Consider the following 19,144-nt stretch of genomic DNA (forward strand, 5'->3'; position numbering starts at 1 on the left):
GCAGTGAGAGGACAGTGGTTCTTCATACAACTGACACTGTTCCCAGCAGTTGTATGCCTGGAGAGAGCTGGACATGCAACAGGTACTTCTAGTTCATTAGTGTTATAATCATTACTTATGTCCAAGAAATGCACATTTTTTTGTACATTTACACATAAATAGGTTGTAGTTGAGGTTGCTTGATAGCCACTGTCTTGTGGTAGCAGCATGGTGCTGTCAACCATGCAACAAAGATGCCAGCTCAGATACGACTGCAGAGTAATACAGTGCCAGCAGTGAAGTCAGCAATACTGCAGGAAAAAGGACTGTTACAACGTTAACAAACGTGCTGCTGAACAAGGCTAAGCCACTAAGTGGTGAACTGATGAGACTGTCCAGAAGCTAAACAAAGCCATTGTAAAGTCCAGCAATACAGGCTGGGAGACAAATACACCCCTGGCATAAGCAGCTGCAATCTCACTGACTTCAATGCACGCACTTGTGGTCAATGTGGTCCCAAGGTGCTTATTAACACATGTGCACACACACCTGAATCTTCAGAGGAGCTACTAACAGTTCCTGCTAACTCAGCCAACTTCTAAAACCAGGGCCAGGGGATTTAAACAAGTGTGGTATACCAGGACATACATGCAAGTTATTCTCCTGGGGATACCTAATGCTTTCCTGGAAAAAACACAAATCAAGGAAAAAAGGCAGAGTAGATCTGCTTACTAGCCCTTACATGTGACCCTGCCAGACCACAAGGTGGCAGGAATTGCACTAGCTCTGATATCTCAGCAGCCAGCCCAAGAATCAGATCCATCACAGGATGGTGGCACCTACATTTGCTACTACTGTCAGCAACAAAGTTGCTGCAGCCCTATCTTCCCCCACAGTAACAATATAGCAACCACTCCATGAAAATGCCTGAAGGTCTATAAATATCAGAAAGACAAGGTGGATGCAGTAATATCTTTTATTGGACCAGCTCCTGTCGGTGAGACAAGCTTTCGAGCTATCCTGAGACAGATATGGCTACAACTACACTGCCTACAAGTATTAAAGACAGTAATTAAGTCAGCTAGTAAATGTTTAACTCTATTAGAAGGCAGGAAAGAAAGAAAATCAAGTGCTTCTGCTCCTCAGATCCAGGTCAGCACCTGTCCTCCCTTGTCCCCATGATTTCACACATGAGTGCACATAGACCAATGACTAAGCACTTGACCATTGCAACTCATTCTAACATATAAAGTATTTTAAGTGTATCCCCCCCGGCAAATAATCTGGCTTCAGGACTATGCACTGAATCAAGGTTCACTCAACTCTGGACATTTGATCACTGGCTGCACAAGGCGAAGGGCTAAAGAGTTCTTCCTGAACATGCACCAGAGCAGAGGTTGAGGAGAAAGATACCATTCTTTACTCTACTTCCATCCTGGCACCTCTCCACAGAAGGTAGTGGGTTTCCAGAGGGTGAGGCAACTGAAAACAGATGGTAGCCTGTAAAATTGAATCAACTGCTGCAGATAAGAGCTCAGAATGAATCACTCTATAAAAATAGATTCTGTTCAGCACCACCTGTCTCCCCATCAGCCTGTGCTCTCTTCAGAGGCCCTTTAAAATCTACCCTGGCATTTCTGGAAGGTAAAAGTCAGGGAAAGGAAAAGCCCAGGAGGAACTGCCACCTCTCAGCTGCCTTTGTTAGCAATGTCTTCACCCTTTTGTTTGTTTTTTTTTTTAAAAGCCTCCAGCAGTTTTGTATGAGCTTATGGCTCATTCATGTGCTAGAAAAGCCCAACTGAGAAGGAACCTGTAGAGAGACAAGGTAGGTGAGATAATAGCTTTTTTTGGACCAACTTCTGTTGGTGACACACAAGTTTGAGCTACACAGAGCTCCACTTCAGACCACTGCCTGAAAGATGCAAGGACACTGCAGCAGTTCAGGGGTCCCTTCTCTGACTGCAGGTAGCCTTGTTCCCCAGAACCTTTCCCAAGCCATTACCTTTTCTGTTCAAATCTCTCCAAACACTAACTCTTTCACAAGCAAGTCAGTTATTTAATACAAATTCAACATGTAATTCAGCACTCTGGAATTGCCCATGACCTCACTGAGTAACCACATCATCTTTCTGTTGTTTTGGCTCTATAGATTGGGAGCTCTTTGGGGAAGTGACCTTGGTCTTGCTATATTACTAGTCATGCAAAAGTATCTAGCTCTCTTTTGGGAACCAACCTTGCAAGTAAACATCTGCAAAGTTCGAGCTGCAGCATAAAACTGACCAGCCAAGTGGCTCCATATTAGGAGCAATCACTATCTCTCCAGTTTATTCAGTTGAAAGGACATCCTGAATTTAGTTTCCAGCTGATTCATTTCAGTTAACTCAGAGCCTTTCCACTTGGGGGAAAAGATTCTAGAGGTTTAAATTGAATCATCTGAACTTTGTTTTGTCACTACTCAGAATGAACATACAGGCACCACCCATTCAGCTTCTGGCTGCTGCCTTTACAGCATAGAGGGAGTAAAAACTAGTTAAAAATACCTTTAAAACGAACATTACTACTGATATTTTTAAAATCAGTATTAAGATAGCAAGATAAGCATTTTAGGGACTACTGTCAATTTAAACCAAAGCTGCTACAACTGTGTATCTATCCAAATAAGACATCAAGTGACAGAACTGTCAAATCCCTAGGAAAGCTCTTCCAATTGTAATTACCTGCACTTAAAATGTAGACCTTATTGCTAGTTTGAATTTGTCTACCTTTAACCTCCAGCCACAAATGTCATTATGCCTTTGTCTGCAAAATTAAAGAACCCACTACTATCAAATCTTCTCCCCAAGTAGATCCTTCAGAGGTGATCTGATCACAGTCTACAGTCTAAACTGACTGGTAAACAGAAAATGAAAGGTTCTATTGTCCCACCAATCCAGTCCCCACTTTTCCACATTTTAACTCTAAGAATACGGTTCTTCTAGCTGAGAAACAACCAACAAGACATGCCCTTTGGCTTGTCAACACTGCTCTGAGACAGATTTTGAACATAATATGTTCCCAGAAATTGATCTCACAGTGAAAGTCTCTGTGGCTTCATTACCAATCCAGTCACCCAAAACTACCCAGCTTCAATATAGCAGATGTACATGTGAATATGCAGGAAGACAGAGAGCAAAATAAAGGGTTTGGAGGAGGGCACCAGGCATTTGGTACATGGAGAGAAGTTAAATGAGGTCACACTCACCTCTACACAAAACAGAAGACCATTTCCCAGACACAGCATTAGCTAGGGTGGTGGAACATTCACTTTTCAATCACTCTTGCCAAGATAGGAATTCAGATTTCCCTACTACACCCAACTAGGTTTGGGGTCACCATAAGCAGCAGTCTCTCGCCACCAGGAGAGTTCACAGGCCAGTGAACCATGTGAACAAGCCAGGGAGAACTACTCACACCATCACTGCACAAATCTGTACCTTTGCACAGTGCAAGGATTTGGAGGTGTACTTTAAAGGCTTGTATTGTGTTGCAGGACTGTGCTCTCATCTGCCTTCTCTGTCTGGCTGGTAGGTTTACTTGTTCAATTTAACCAAACTCAGTTTAACACTTGTGTTAAGTTTCAGGATTTGATTTTTGCCTTCACTCATCCTCATGGTATAGGGCCATCTTATTTCAGGACAATTGCAGAAGGGTAAACTAGGCTTCAGGTAGTTACTGGACTTTGGCTATACGGGACTCAATTCATGTCTACAGTATAAACACTGTGGGAGGAGGATGGATGTGTGTACAAAGGAGAAGGGTCCGACAACCACATTCCCTACCACTTCAGGAAACCAAAGGGAACTGAACTAATCAGAGTGAACGGTGCAATTTTTAAATCTTCATTCTCCTATGAGAAAACTGCTCAGCTAACCTGTTGTACCATTCACTTGAAGCTATTTGACTGAGGACAGTCTGCTGTGCTGCTGGCTTGTTAATTGATCTTGATGTCCAGTGTCTCATATTAGCAATGACTTCACATCCTTCCTGCCCTCTGTGTACAGTAAGTGGACTGCCCCAGGTGAGTGTCACTAAATAAAAGCTGAGAAGCACCAGAGACCTTTACTTACCTTGAATGCTCAACATCTGTCCTAGCTTCAGTGCAGCTCCCCGCACCTTGCACAGAGTTCTCACAATTCTTTCTGCATTGGCCTCTGACAGAAAGGGGCTGGAATCCAAAACTGCTTTCTTTCCTGAGAGCGGGAAGAGAGATTAAAATGCTTTAATGCTTTATGGATCCCAGTGATTTCACCCCACCACATCATCCTATTTTAACCTACACCCCCCCTTCTCTCAAGAAACCAGCATACCCATTTATCCTCCATCTAGCATAAGGCCATTCCCAGAACTCCTCGGAGAGGCAGCTTTGAGGCATGTGTGACAGTCAGGGTCCAGACACCCCAAGGGAAGAACAGGGGGGTCTGAACCCCCAAAAGTAAGCGACTGAATCAACTGGTTATATACAATGGTATTGTGTATAAAAATATGTCAAGTACAGTCTTTTATGAAAGTGTAATGCTTTGAGCTTGCTGGTCATTATGAGATTATACAGTCATGGTTATGAATGTATGCATGTAAATATATAAAAGGAAAACTAACTGTGGTGCAACTATCTCACAAGGCGGTGAAGGAATCAAGCAGGGAGGGGTAACCTAGGCCCCAGCCAGTTGTTTACACAAAACCAACTTTAAGTACCCCTCCATTGTCCAGCCCAGAAAAAGATAATGGTTAACCATTAGTGTTAATAGAAAAAAGAAAAGGAGTACTCGTGGCACCTTAGAGATTAACCAATTTATTTGAGCATGAGCTTTCGTGAGCTGTAGCTCATGCTCAAATAAATTGGTTAGTCTCTAAGGTGCCACGAGTACTCCTTTTCTTTTTGCGAATACAGACTAACACGGCTGTTACTCTGAAACCTGTTAACAGAAAGACATCAAGACAAATGGGAATTCCCATCACTCTGAATAACCATGAGTCACCATGCCAAGACAAAAAAACTGTTCTTTTAAAAGAACAGGCTTGAGAGATTTTGTATCCAGAAACTGAGGAGCAGCTTTTAAGCAGAGAGCTGTTCCTGATTCCCTGCATGCCCTTTGTTATAGAGGGAAACTGTTCAAAGACAATAGGTAATTTATATTAAAAAAGAGACTTTGTTTAATATGCAAGTGTAAAGCTTGAAGTTGCATCTTTAGGTTTCTCTTCTGTGTAACTTGCATATGCTCTCCCTTATTATTTAATCTTTGAACATGTGATTTTTCTATTAAATAAAACTTTGTGTTTATTTTTACCCCTAGCAGGTCTTCAGTGTGCAAACTACATGAAGTGTGCACGGCAAAATGAACTGATAACTGGGAGCTGTTTTCACACCTTCTGGGGTGACAAACCAGAAGGGAAAATTCCAAGAGTCTGGTAGTTAAGAGCTTGGGACAGATGGATTTGGGGAGAGTTGGGACTGGAAGGACTGCTGGGGTCAGCCTGCAAGGAGTAACTGAGCAGGCGGAAGCCAGGGTGAGACCTTGTACTTGTAGGATGGCTACTGGAGTCAGGGCTGAGTCACACCAGCACAGCATTAAGGCACCCAAAGTTACAAGGCAGGTGGTGACAGAACCCCTTACTGGTCTGGGTGATCCCAAAACATCACAGGGTACAAGTGAGAAAAGGCAAATATGGGTCTTGTTAAAAGTCCAGTGGTGCTTTATGAGCTAGGCAAAAGCACACACCACAAAGCTGTGGCAATCCACCTGCACTTCACCAGCACACCTCGCCCTGATATTGCCATCCTGAACAGAGCAGAGAAAGAGATGGCATCCGCTAGGACTAGTGAACAGCAGAGATTGTCAACCTTTTCTCTTCATTTGGGACCTAGACCGGTTAGAACAAAATGCCCATGCAAGCTGACCCAATTATGCCATCAGATACAACAGCAGAACCAAGTCTGTCCCCACTCTATACTATCAAGTAATTTGCAACAGATGACAATATGTACATACTTGCAGCTTTAACTTCCTTTCAACTAAGAAAAACTGCATCTCAATTCCAGCTCTGTGGGGTTTGGTTAAGATGTTGTTATTGAGGTCACTCACTCAGTGATGTTCACTGCAAAGGATTCCTTAGTCAGATGCCTGCTATCATTCCGGGTATTTGTGACTATGCAGGATGTTTCAGTTCTACCTACTTTTCACCCCAAGCTGATTTTTATTTTAAGACTCAAAAATTCTTGAATTCATTTGATTCACTCTACAACATGCATTTTATTCTATTGGAGATGTAGTCTTCAGGTCCTGGGCCTGCTGAACCCCAGAATGATGTAGGAGGAGGAATGTCTTCCAGCCACTATGGTGCCAGTCCCTTTATGCATTTACTTGTGGGGGCCAACTTAGCCATCCCCTAACTGGGGACTCTAGCTTTAATTTCTGTCACTTCTACTATACTTTTTAAACAGAGCAACAGCTCAAGCTAGTTAAGATCTCACTGTTCTGTCTGAATTTAAGACCCATTCCCCTACAGATAAGCCAAATCCTGTTGGTCTTACTCTCACAATTACACCAGCATTAAAGCATAAGGGATTAGGCCCAATGTCAACATGATCCAGCTCCCCCACTGAGCAGGCAAAACCTGCCACTGGACAGGCTCACTGCTGGTTCCTACAGACACCTGTGACAAGCCTTCAGTTTGTAACAATTAGTTGCTACAAACCATGAGAACACTCCTCCTTTGGGACGGGGGAGGAGGGGGAGATAGTGGCTTAACGGCTCAAGTCACAGTCCCCAAGTTTCCTTCCAGAGGCCAAAAAATGCCAAGAAGGAGCAGTTCTGTCTAGGACATCAAGACTGGGAACACAGGATCTGCAATGGCTCCTGCCGAACTTGTCTACTTCCCTGAAAGCACAGCCCCCTGTCAGTGTGATGGACTGTGCCAACAAGGATCAAAGAGTAACCTACCAGTTAAATCTCCTATAGCCAAGTGACAGGCAGGTTTGTTATAGTGAAGTACTGCAAGTCAAGTTTGTAACATAAGGCTGTGCACAGAGCTACAAAAGGTCTGTGCATGTCACTGCCTCTCCTCCCTGAGAATGAGCTATTTGTTTAGACAACACTGACTGCACATGGACTGTGTACACACCACCACACCAATTTTGGACAGAAAGGGATTACCTGAGGACACTGGTGGGAGAGAAGGGGGAGAAAACAGACTTACCAGCTGCTGAAGCCAAAAAGGAGTACTATGTACTCAGTGTAGTATCTAATGACAGCAGGATGAGAGGCTTCTCCTCCAGTGCTGAGCAAAGGTAACTAGACAGAGGAGGGAACCCAGGCTGGCTGGAGGAGAGGTGAGATCCAGACAAGTCTGGCTGTTCCATAATGAACTCTGCTGACTTAACATGGTTTGGTATGAACTTTTTCATTGGATTGTCCAGTTTAGAAGCCAGAACCAGGTCACAAACCTGCACCTGCTATCCAAATACACAGGCACTTGCACAATCAGAGTCCTTCCTTCACATAGCCCCGGTCAACATGCCTAAGGCCCACAAAGAATGGTTGCTGAAGACAAAGGCACAAGTGGTCAGGATCAGAATTCCCCCTAAGCGGTGCATAATGTTGGCAGGCAACATGTGCATGGAACATGCCTGGCACTGCCCTCTTCTGGACTCTGCCGCTCCCACTTCCATTGGCTGTTTCTGGTGTTGCCAGCTAAGGAGGCAAGGACTTCTTCAGCCCTCTGCCCCAACAGAGTAAGAGTGTGGGAGGGTGCATGTGTGGAGGACATGGAATGAAAGAGAAGTGACTAGAGTAGCAGATTGAACAGGAAAGAGAACCGAGAGGAGGAGGGAGAGAAACCAGGCTCAGGTTTAAATTGGGGCTCATGCAGTCATTTGTTGCATACACAGGAAAAGTTAGAATCGAACACTGCTCAGGATCCTGGTTTCAATGATTCTCTCCTGAAAGACAGCAGGGTCTCCTGGACCTGCCCAATCCAAGAGGATTTAGTATTAGTTTTGGAGGTTTTTTAGATCTGCTTTCAGATAAATTTGAAATATCTCCACCTCCGAAAGATCACTGGCTTTTAACTGTTCCTGCCAAAAAGTGCTTCTAGATCATCAGCCATGAGGGTAAGAAGGTAAATAATCCAGCACATAAGTGGCTCAAAATACAGTTGAGCCATGAAAACTGAATAATCCCTGTGTCTGTCTGAATCTCACCCTTTCTTATCACATACACACACCCCTTTTGCATATAGCAGGCTAAGAAAACAGTTAATGATTAAGGTGGTTCCAAGAAGCTAATGAACCCTCGTAGCTTAAAAACAACCTTATCAGAGAAACAAAAATCTCCAACAATAGCACTCCATCACTTCTTCCTGGCACGTTTCTCTCCAACAAATAAAAACCACACAAACACTAACCTGACCATAAGTCAGCCTTGTCATTAGCAATGAAGTGTTGCCTGTTTATGCACTGTGCTAAAAATGGACATAGCCCAGAAGGTGACTTGAAAAGGGGAGATAGTTTATGTGAACAGAAAAGGAGTACTTGTGGCAAGTACTCCTTTTCTTTTTGCGGATACAGACTAACAGCTGCTACTCTGAAACCTGTCCTTATGTGAACAGTAGGTGAAAGAGAATCATTGGCACAACAAAAGGAAAAAAGCAGGCTTAAAGGGACGACTGAATACATTTTATGGAATACACCCTCAAGCCACTTCAGTTCATACAGAGGCAAAAACGGAAGAGGTAGGCTAGCTCTTCTCAATGACAGAAATAACCCTGTACTCTTATACACAGCTTTTCATCTCTAGATCTCAAAGCAGGTCATGAAGATTGTGAGCATCTTCACCCTTGTTTCATAGATGGGAAAATGCAGAGAAAAGTCTGGGGGCAGAGACAGGAAGACAACATGGAGTCCAGAATCCCAGCCTTGTACTCCAACCACGAGACCACTCAACTCCCCCAGAAGTTGACTGCTAAGCTTCTCTCTATGCAAGCCATGTGAGTACATGTTCCCAAGAATTCTAAAACCGCCATTCCAACCCCAGAATTAGCCCAGCCGCCTCCAAATTTAAGTTGGTCTCAGCTGCATAACTGTTCTCATCCTAAACGATCACAGCTGATTTTTTCCTTACAATTAGATTGATTTAAAAATGGATAACAGATTGTTCCCTCAGAGCAAGTCACTGCACAGGGAGTTTTGTTTTTTTTCTTTTTGGAGGACTGTCTGCTTTGCATCAGCTCTGGGACATGGGGACACAGCCTAGAACTTAGCTATGTTGTCACTCCCTCCATTTGAAGGAAGAGAGCATTTCCAGAGACAAAGTTCAGCTCACCACTGACTCTACCTGAGAAAGGCTGACTGCTAGCCTTTTACGCAGAGAGCCACAAGCAGCTCTTTGTTTGCCCAACACCTAGCACAATGAAGGCACCACTGTAATATTAAGCCATTAATAAAGGTAAAATTGACCTTGAAGCCAAGGTCTCCTTTGCCAGAAATGGAGGGTATTTTGTCTGGAGGCAGCGTTTCATTTTTTTTATTCCTGAAAACTTTGTTCCAACACCTATGCCAACCTTGTGCTTTAAATACACATTCTAAATAATACACACAGTGTGCAGCGATAGTGAGACTGCTGCGAAGGTCAGTGGTGACCCAAGGGGCTATTTTTAATTTGCTAGCTTGACAAAGACGGTGAAACTCATCCATGCTCCATACTGGAAATAACAATGTTATTCCCTTTTTAGAAGAGCCAAGATTTTATTTATAAAGTGGTTCCCTTAAAGTTGAAGGAATTGCAGCACTAAAGCCTGGAGACCCTCACTTTCTACTCCTATAACTAGGGTTTCAGCAGTGGAGAGCATCAGTATGTGTCCTGGGCATCAGGAGGCAGATAGCACCTTTATCAGCACATGTTCATGGTTCGAGGGAAAAAGTGACTCCTTTGTCGAGTCCCCAGGCCCTACACATCCTAACCTACAACACACACACGGAAAGAAGGGGGTTGAAGAGAATGTGTGTGATGGAACAGGGGCTCAGAAACCAAGAACAGAGAAGGGTGTGAAAAAAATGGAGTACAGCTCTGCTGAAGAGGTTAGCACAACTGCTAAATCAGCGATTCTCAACCTGCAGACCGTGGGCCGCTTGCAGCCCAATCAGCACAGAGTTGCAGCCCATGGGACATCCTCGGGGCCACACAGGTATTACTGAATGAGGCCCCCAATGGCAAATAGGTTGAGAAACACTGCGCTAAATTAATCAGAATGGGGGCAGAGATCATGTGTGACCCAAACACGTGGATAAATGGACAGGATTACTAGTGGTAGGAACACAGCAAGATATGAACATAAAAAAGGAAACAAACTGGCTGGTGGCAAGATCTTTAGCCCAAGCAGTACCAGTCTCTGACCTGGAATACGAGAAAACAGGTATGGAGACATGTTAGAGTCACTTTTCTGATCATTAATCTTTTATATTATAGTTGTGCCTAGAGGCACAACCAGGATTGAGGTCCCATTTCACTATGCACTGTCAACACACTGGGAGATAATCAATGCCTTGAAGGTAAGAGACAGGGCAAGAGGAGAAAGAGGAACAGAAAGGTGAAATGATTTCCTGAAAGTCACACAGCAGATCTATGGAAGAGCCAAGGGTAAAACCCAGATCTTCGATGCCTGGTCCAAATGCCCTAGTCACGAAGGGTACGTCTTCACTACCCACCGGATCAGCAGGTAGTGATCGATCTATCGGGGATCAATTTATCGCATCTCATCTAGATGCGATAAAATCGATCCCGAATCAACACCTGTACTCCAGCTCGGCAGGAGGAGTAAGCTGAGTCGACAGGGGAGCCACTACGGTCGACTCGCCACCATGAGGACAGCCAGGTAAGTCGAACTAAGATACTTACGCAATTTCAGGTTGCATATCTTAGTTTGAACCCACCCACCCCCATGTGTAGCCCAGGCCTAAGTATCACCACCTTATTCAATCACTGCATTTTCCATCAAGGCCAGCTTAAGACACTCTTACAACTATAAGTACTTGGCTCAAACTACAGAGCAGGCTACGGACAGTGCATTTAGAATTTACAAGTAATATTAGAGTTTTTCAAAAAAAATCTCAACTGCAGTTTCTGCATGTTGCAGAAAAGTATCAATTTCTCTTTAAAAAATCCCTTCCCCTTCTCATTTTAAGGAACAGATTCAAAGCTCATCATCTCCAGCAAGTTTCATAATTCTGCAATGTTTGTATTTTCACTTTGGCAAGTGCCCAGCTAGCAGGTGCCTGGCAAGGAGAAAAATATAAACAAACAGCAGTGCAATCCTTCCTCAGTTAAAGCTGGAGATAGTCTCCATCTCGCAGCAGATACAAGCAACTTGACAGACAAGGTGATGAGTGCTGCAAGCAAAAGCCTTCAAGGATTCTGCAAGCCAAGCCAAGTTTGTTCACATATATTCCAGATAGTGCCTGTGTGCAACGTAGGTCAGAGCAACCAAAAACTAACCCTTGCAGACAACTGTTGCTTTCACAGATCAAGGACTCTCAGGACTTTGCATGAGGCTTTAGTTTTTGATTTGTGGTGGTGTTTTTTTTAAAAAAACCTTTATATAGAGAGAGGAAAGCAGGAGAGGATGCAATGAGAGATTGACAGATGAGCACAGGTGGAAAGTGACCACCATACCATGGAGAAATTTGCTATAGACTGTCCATTCTGTCTCCAAGAGATTGGCCCATCTTCACACTGTAGCATCAGCTGACTGGACAGGGATTCAATCTTCAGCACTCATCAACATCCTTGTAGGTCCAACAAGCATAGCAATATTTGGGGATATTAAAATGAAAAAAAAAATCAGAGCCCTCACAGATTTAAATATGCGCTTCAAAGCAAAGCCTCTGAACTAGGAGCACTTTGGCTTAGTTTCCTGTACTTATTCTACCAGTTAAGGAACTTAAGAGGAAACCAGCAGAGAGGATTAAGTAGGAGATCAGAATATATTGAGTATGCCTGGAAGAGCAGCAGGTGCCTCCTAGCAGGACAGAAAGAGATTTATACTGGGAAAGAAGCATTTACAGCATCATACTGATGCCACCACAGTCAATCACAGTAAGAACAACACAGTAGTGAGAGGTTGTCCATTGTACCCAACACACTGATAGCATAGCAGATGAATTCAGTAGTACTGGAGTGGAGGATAAATCCAGGCCTTTGTAACAGCATGGCATTGTGTGCCATATCGATGTGTCTATATGCAGTCTCTCTTACTATAAGAGATACATTTTCCTCCACACCAATTCATACAAGCTTCAGAAGCTTATGCTGATTTTCCAGAAACAAGGAGTTACTACGAGTCTCAGATACAAGAGAATCTTGTCATGAAGGACGAAGCCTAGACTTAACCACCTGAAAAAGGGATTAAAGTCACTATCCCCATCCTTCCCTCACACACACACCCCAAACCAGACCAACAGGTGCTGAAGGCCCCAGCAGTTAGGCTATGTGAAGCATTTAGTACACTTTGTACTTGATTCAACCCTGTGATATGCTGGTACAAGGCCCAAAGACAAAGGAGTTCATGATACCTTCTCTATCTCATGGCTTGCAACCAGGTAACGGAACCAAAGATCAGTGGCACTTGCCAGAGAGAGGTTATGGATAGGGTACATGCAGATTAATGTGCAGCTCCTAGGCAGTCTACATCAGTGATGTTTCTGTGGAGACCAAGTTGAAATGGCAACATCTGAAAGATTTAAGAAGTGATCAAGTCTGTTTAAAAGCCAAAGTAAACACACTTGAATGCATCACAAGAAATGGTCACAGCTGAGTGGGCAAGTATTTGGTCTCTGTTTCTTAGATGTGGCTTTGGGCAAATGCTACTGCAGAAACTCCTCGTGTCTTTGCTTACAAGCCCTCCTCACCCCCATCATCGTGGTATCCGAACACTCTTCAAAAGAAGGCATCCATGTAGCATATGATCAGCATCAACAACATTGGAATCAAGCACTAGCTGGAAAGGATGCAGGGTCTGAAATGATGCCATGTTTATTGGGGCTGCAGCTGTGCAAGATCCAAGTAATGCTATTGCTCTGTGTGCACTGTAATCAAAAGTCTCTCTTGCTGCACCTCCATGTTATCAATTTCACAACCCCACAACTGGGCAGAGAAAGCAATCTGCCTCTCAACCTAAGTAACAGGCTCTGGAAGGAGAAGCAGAAGCAGCGGCCTAACCAAAAAAAAAAAGAGGAGGAGGGAGGGCAAAAAATAGTCTAACACAAGAGTGAAATATGACAAGGGAGTCAATCCTCTGAACCTGGACTCTACTTGTGACTAACTTCATGGGCTGCTTGAGAGGGAGGTCAGGAAAACTTTGGAGACAATAGAGCGGAGTTCCATGTTGTCTCATAAAGCTTAGGAAGGGAGAGACTATAATAGAAGAATATCAGAGGTCTCCTAGCAAGGCACATGGCAGAATTGGAATCTATCCCCACACAGTGACAATCCTGGCCATCCTCATGGGGAGTTTCAAAGCACCTCAAATTAGACTGAGCAAGGGAAGTTAAATAATGGACCCAGAATAAAAGGGCTTGCAAGCCCTGTCCTCATCTCCCCCCACCATATCTCCTTTCTGACAGTCTGCACCCGATCCACCTTTGGGTCAGGTAACGATCAGATATTGTGGGAGCGAGCTTACGATATGGCCCCAGGGGTGACCCACTGCACAAAGTCTGCAATGGTTAAAAGCATTTCCCATATCTAACTTACTCTGTAACCTTTGCCTCAGTGACAGATGGTTAGCCAGACACCAAGGTAAGGCAAACAAAAGAGCTATTTATGGCAAAACAAGAACATGACATTTCTCTTATATTTTTAAGGTTAAAAGTGGAAGAACTGGTAGAGAAGTCCAAAAGAAAGTTTTGTTACCATGAATCTCTGACCTCCTTTAAACTCCTTAAACAAGCCACAACAACAGATATAAGGCATATGAATTTGTTTAACTGCTTAGAGGCCATGAGGCTGCTGTATTAGTTTGTAGATCCCCTGTACAAAATAATTCCTTCTAGAGCCATGCAGAATCCAGCAAGGATGTGGGTGGTTTCCTTGTGACAGCCTGCAGCCAACTGCCCTTGATAAGAAGTCTACCTTATTGAAACTGCCAGTGCCACAACAACAACATAAATCAAACTTGGTTGTGGAAGCCTTCCCCTCTTCACCCTCACCTCCCTGCCCCCACGTGATCACGTTTACTTTCCAATTCTATCACTTTAAGAGGCAGACAGTGCTGAGGTTGGGAATGAAGAGATTCAGCTCCATGAGACTGTCATACCTCAGGATGCTCATTTAAGACACATGGAGGATCCATATAAGCAAGCCTTCAGAAGGGCTGTGGGGAGGCACTGAGTTCTGAGTCTAATAATCTTTGATACCATCCTCTCTCCAGACCTGCACATCTAGAAGATTTGGAAATGGCTTCATCTTCCTCTGGTACACCTTTAAATACCTGGCCTGCTCACTGCCCATAAAACTAGCATGCACTCTGGTCCTCATTTCCAATTTTTACTGAAACCCTATCTCTGACTTCCTGGCAGTAACTTTTCCCCACTCAGTTCAAAAATATTACTGCTAACCTCATCCTGGCCTGTTCTGACCAGGTTATTGCTTCTTTCAATCCCTGCCCTGGTTCCCTCTTCACCACAGGAACAAATACAAGCTTCTTGTTTGCCATCTTCAAGAACCTTTACAGCTTAGTCCCCATCTACTCATTTGCTCTCAGTTTCTTACTGCATCACTTTTCCTGTCCCCCTCCCCAGATCAAATTCTCAGTCAGCAATAGCAGCCTCCTTGTACCACCCCGCCGCTTCCCACAAGTGCCTTAGTGCAAAGAATGCACCCTCCCCAAATTAATCCATAACACCACTATCCTGTCCTCCAAATCCCTCAAGATCCACCATTGCCACAATGCCCACCGAAAGCTACCACCTCGTCAATAGGGATATCCAATATTTAACTGAACTGAATCCATATAGGACTAGCTACAGTGCAAAGCTACATAACTATGATCTGTAATATCAACCTCTTCCCTGTTTCTTCCACTATTGCACTCACTTGCTGCATCTTGTCTTCCAGATTGTAAACTCTTAACAGTAAGGAATATCTTTTACTCTGTTCACATGGTACCTACCACAATGGGATCCCTGATCTGACTGGAGCCTCCGAGCACTGCTGTAATGCTAAGTGTATTAAATAAATCTGAGATGAAGAAGCTCCTGAGGTGATTAAGAAAATAAAGAGGTGTTTGGAGTGGCTTCCCAGAATGGGCCATCTCACTGCTGGGTGGGATGGTGCTGCCCTATGCCAGCATATGAGTTTTATATAGGAGGTCAATGATAACTAACAAAGGGAACCTCATGCACACACACAGATCAGGCGTCATTTTCTTAGTTATGTCCCCCATCCATCCTTCCCTCCCTATCACATGAGGGGAACTTGCAAGTAAACCAATGTCCAGTTCATTCCTGTCCCCCGCTCAATTTAAAAAAAAACAAAAAACTATAGATATGACACACAACTGCCCAAGCATCTTAGATCTAAGCAGACTCATTTCCTTCTAGGAATACTGAGCCTCCAGTTACAAAAGCCAGGATTTCAAGGACAGTGGTCGGAACCAAAGGGCAAGAGCCAGAAAGATGCTCAGCTCCAACATTGGCTACACCATCAACTCTGTTAACGTGAGTGGTACCAAGACCCCCATTGTGTCAAGTCAAATATAACAGCAGGGATATTGGATGGCAGGCAGGAACTTCATGGAAAGTGATGCTGCATCTGATCCAAGCTTTTGTGGATAGGAAACCAAACAAGAATATCTACCTAGCCACAAGCCCTGAGTAAGCTGCTTTTTTCCAAAGAAGGAAAAAATATCATGTTCATATCTTCTGCACCTCAGTGCTATGGATTGCACTAGCTGTTCCCTACCATCACGTGGGGCAGCAACTCTCCCAGCTAGAATACAGGTGCAAAAAAGCAGTAAACATGTTAATTCAGACCAATGTCAGTGGGCAAAGGAGACATACCCAGAAACAGTATCCCTTTTCTTAAATTTGGGGATGAAACAAGGAAGACAGGAGGAAATGCAAAGTCTGGTATAAACTTGCTTGTATGGCACATAGCCCTTTCTTTGTGCATGTCTATAGAATAGTCATGAGAAAGATACTGAAAGAAGTGAAATGCCAATTTAGTGTCTGAATAAATTATTTTCCCATGTTTTTTTATAGCAGTCATCACCTGAATATCAAATAGATAGAATATTGCTGAAGGTCAAGCAAGTCTTTATTACTTCAACCACTAACACCACATGGTTTCAGACATTAAGGCCTGGTCTACTCTCCATTTTTGTACTGGTATAAGTATTTCAGTCAGGGGTGTGTTTTTTCGGTTTTTTTAACCTGAATAGTTATATCAGAAGAGCTTACTCCCCTTTCCTTATGGAATAAGCTATATCAGTTGAAGCGCCTTTACACCCATCTAGCTGTGTCCATACAAGGTAAGTTGGCAAAGCGGTACAACTTGTGTTTAGACAAACCTTATGAGGTTAAAAAGAAATTAACTCAACCAAAAGAAACTGGGGGAAAAAAAAACGCCACTCCTCACATACTGCATCAGAGTCACAGCCTTTACAGACCTCATGATTTTATTCTTCTACACAGTAGAGAATGCCTAAAAAAAGAGAAAGCAACTAGGTTTTCTGTTCAAAACAAGCACACCAGAGAGCTCACCATTGCGTTCTTCAGGTCTAAGGCTCTTCTTTGCAACTTCTGCCAAGGCCCCAATGCCAAGACCAAAAGCTAGTCCTTTAAAACAAGATGAAAAAAAGCAAGTCAGTGGTGAATGAGCACAAAAATGCCATCTGTATATGCTTAAGCCATTTAATACATTCAGAGGATACTGAGAGGGAGCTCTTTTGTAATCAGCCCCGACTGCATGGACTGCAGAAATATTAGCTTTCCCTACAGATGGGGAGACAAGACTTTAGCATTTATAAATGTACAAAAGTAACTTGATTACAAGAGTCTGGCTTTTATGATAATATAAGCTAACAATTACCCACCCTTCTCCTAGGTCTCTTCATTCACTCTGGCATATCAGGGCTATATTATTATTGACTTAAGAGTTCTAAAATACTCAGCTCACAAGCATGCTGCAGAAGAGTGAAGCAGTAGGGTTCCACACTCCAGTTGTAGCTAGGCTTTAAAACATCACCCTGGAGGAAGGCTATTTGAGAAGGCAGATTACAATACTGCTTTTGATAATAGTTCACACGCGTCAAGGAAATTGCAAACGTTCAGACGCAAAGGTTGCTAGCGAAGTTTCAATAGTAAGGGCAGAGGTTTAAGCCAAATCTACACAATAAGACAACCAATCACACTCAAACAGGTAGCAACATTGTTGGGTCTAAATGCCAATTGTGTCCAAGCCATCAACATGGTTTAACAAGGTCTGGCCTATGTTATGTAGGACAGTGGTTTTCAAACTGCAGGTTTTCAAACACAGGTGTCCTCGTGCTGCCCCCACCCCGAGCACTGGCTCCTGGCCAATGGGAGCTGCGGGAGTGGTGGCTGCAGGATAGAGCAGTGCAGAGCCGCTTTGGTACCTCTGCCTAGGAGCCGAACCTGCTGCTGGCTGTTTCTGGGGCACAGCGCAGTCTGCGATGCCAAGACAGGCAGGAAGTCTGCCTTAGCATCCCCTCTGTGTCACTGACTGGAAACCGCCCAAGATAAGCTTGCACCCCAACCCCCTGCCCCAGCCCTGACCCCCCCATACCCAGAGCCCCCTCCTGCACCCAAACCCCTCATCCCCATCCCAGAGCCTGCACCCCCAGCCCAAGCCCCCCCTGCACCCCAACCCCCTGCCCAAGCCCTGAGCCCCTCCCACACCCCAAACCCCTCATCTCCAGCTCTGCTGGGTCACAGGCATCAATAATTTTTTTCAACTGGGTTGCCAGAAAAAAAAGTTTGAAAACCACTGATGTAGGAGGTCAAGCTAAGATGATCAGAGCAGTCCCTTCTGGGCCTTGGAATCTATGAATGCCACCTGTACTGTAATTGTCTCCTCAAGAACTTGTGCAGCACTTAAATCAGTGCTCCCCCCCATAAGCTAAGTGGGACTTCAAGAGCTATGGCGATAACCGCACACTACCTTTGCTAGGGGTATGGGCTGGCTTCCTTCCTTCCTTATTTCAGATTGTAACATTTATTTTGCTGCGTAAATCGGGACCCCAATGGTATTAAGTTAACCAAGCCAGCCAGCCCTACATCCCAGCTCTGCAATCAGAATATCCCAGAATGCATTGCCCCACATACGGCTAGCAGATGTTCCATATGCATGTCCTCCAAGAACTCTAGCCCCTGCTGAGCACCATGGGATAGTTTCCCATAGTGCACTGATACAAAACAGCCAGACAACAGATGTACAGACACACAAGGGCAACTAATACGGTTGTGCTGGGAGACAGGAGGGTACTTGTGTATCAAAAATAAAAAAGTTCTGTGGCACCAGTTTAACAAACATGGGCACAAACCAGCTGACACTCTTGGCATAAGGGGTCTCTCTCCTTCCTCCCAATTAATTCTAATTCCCTGCAAGATTTTAAACCCCACTTGGAGCATAGCTCCACCTTTATCTCACACATTAACCTCTCCACAACCTAAATACCAGTGCAAGTTTAGGCATCGCCACAAGCAGCTCCAGTGACATTACAGTGGCTTATTACTAAACATTAACCAGCAGTGACTATTTTTCTTTGACTGATTTCATTTCTGTTTACATATTTTATTCTGATAAGGCAGTTCACTTTCAAACTGAACTTTCAACCTCCTGTACTGAGATTTGATAATATATGAAGCACGTAAGTTAAATAATAAAACTCTGCACTTAATAGCATCTTTTAGAGGATCTCAACATGTTTTTAAAAAGGTAAGCATTTTGAAGCTATAAACAGTAATAAACTTCTCAGATAATTAGTTACAGGACAATAACCTTCCTCATGCTGAATAACTGTGAAGCCATAAAGCCTCAGCAGCTGATAGCAGGGAATAAAACCAAGGCTGTTTTGCTCCCACAACCAAACATACCCAACCAGGCACAACTTGACA

At 43.9% G+C, this 19,144-nt stretch overlaps 1 protein-coding gene across 3 annotated transcripts in view; it reads right to left on the reverse strand.

The window, feature by feature from the left end:
• Positions 1–19,144, reverse strand: part of COQ8A (coenzyme Q8A) — a 97,422-nt gene that overhangs the window by 17,520 nt on the left and 60,758 nt on the right. For all 3 annotated transcript variants that reach the window (XM_077813665.1, XM_077813664.1, XM_077813663.1), the window contains 2 exons: positions 16,769–16,843; positions 4,086–4,208 (listed from right to left, as the gene is read on the reverse strand). In XM_077813665.1, the coding sequence (XP_077669791.1) occupies positions 4,086–4,208; positions 16,769–16,843 (198 nt within the window). The remainder of the gene's footprint in view (positions 1–4,085; positions 4,209–16,768; positions 16,844–19,144) is intronic.

The sequence above is a fragment of the Eretmochelys imbricata genome, chromosome 3 (genome assembly GCF_965152235.1).
Source record: "Eretmochelys imbricata isolate rEreImb1 chromosome 3, rEreImb1.hap1, whole genome shotgun sequence".
NCBI lineage: Eukaryota > Metazoa > Chordata > Testudines > Cheloniidae > Eretmochelys > Eretmochelys imbricata.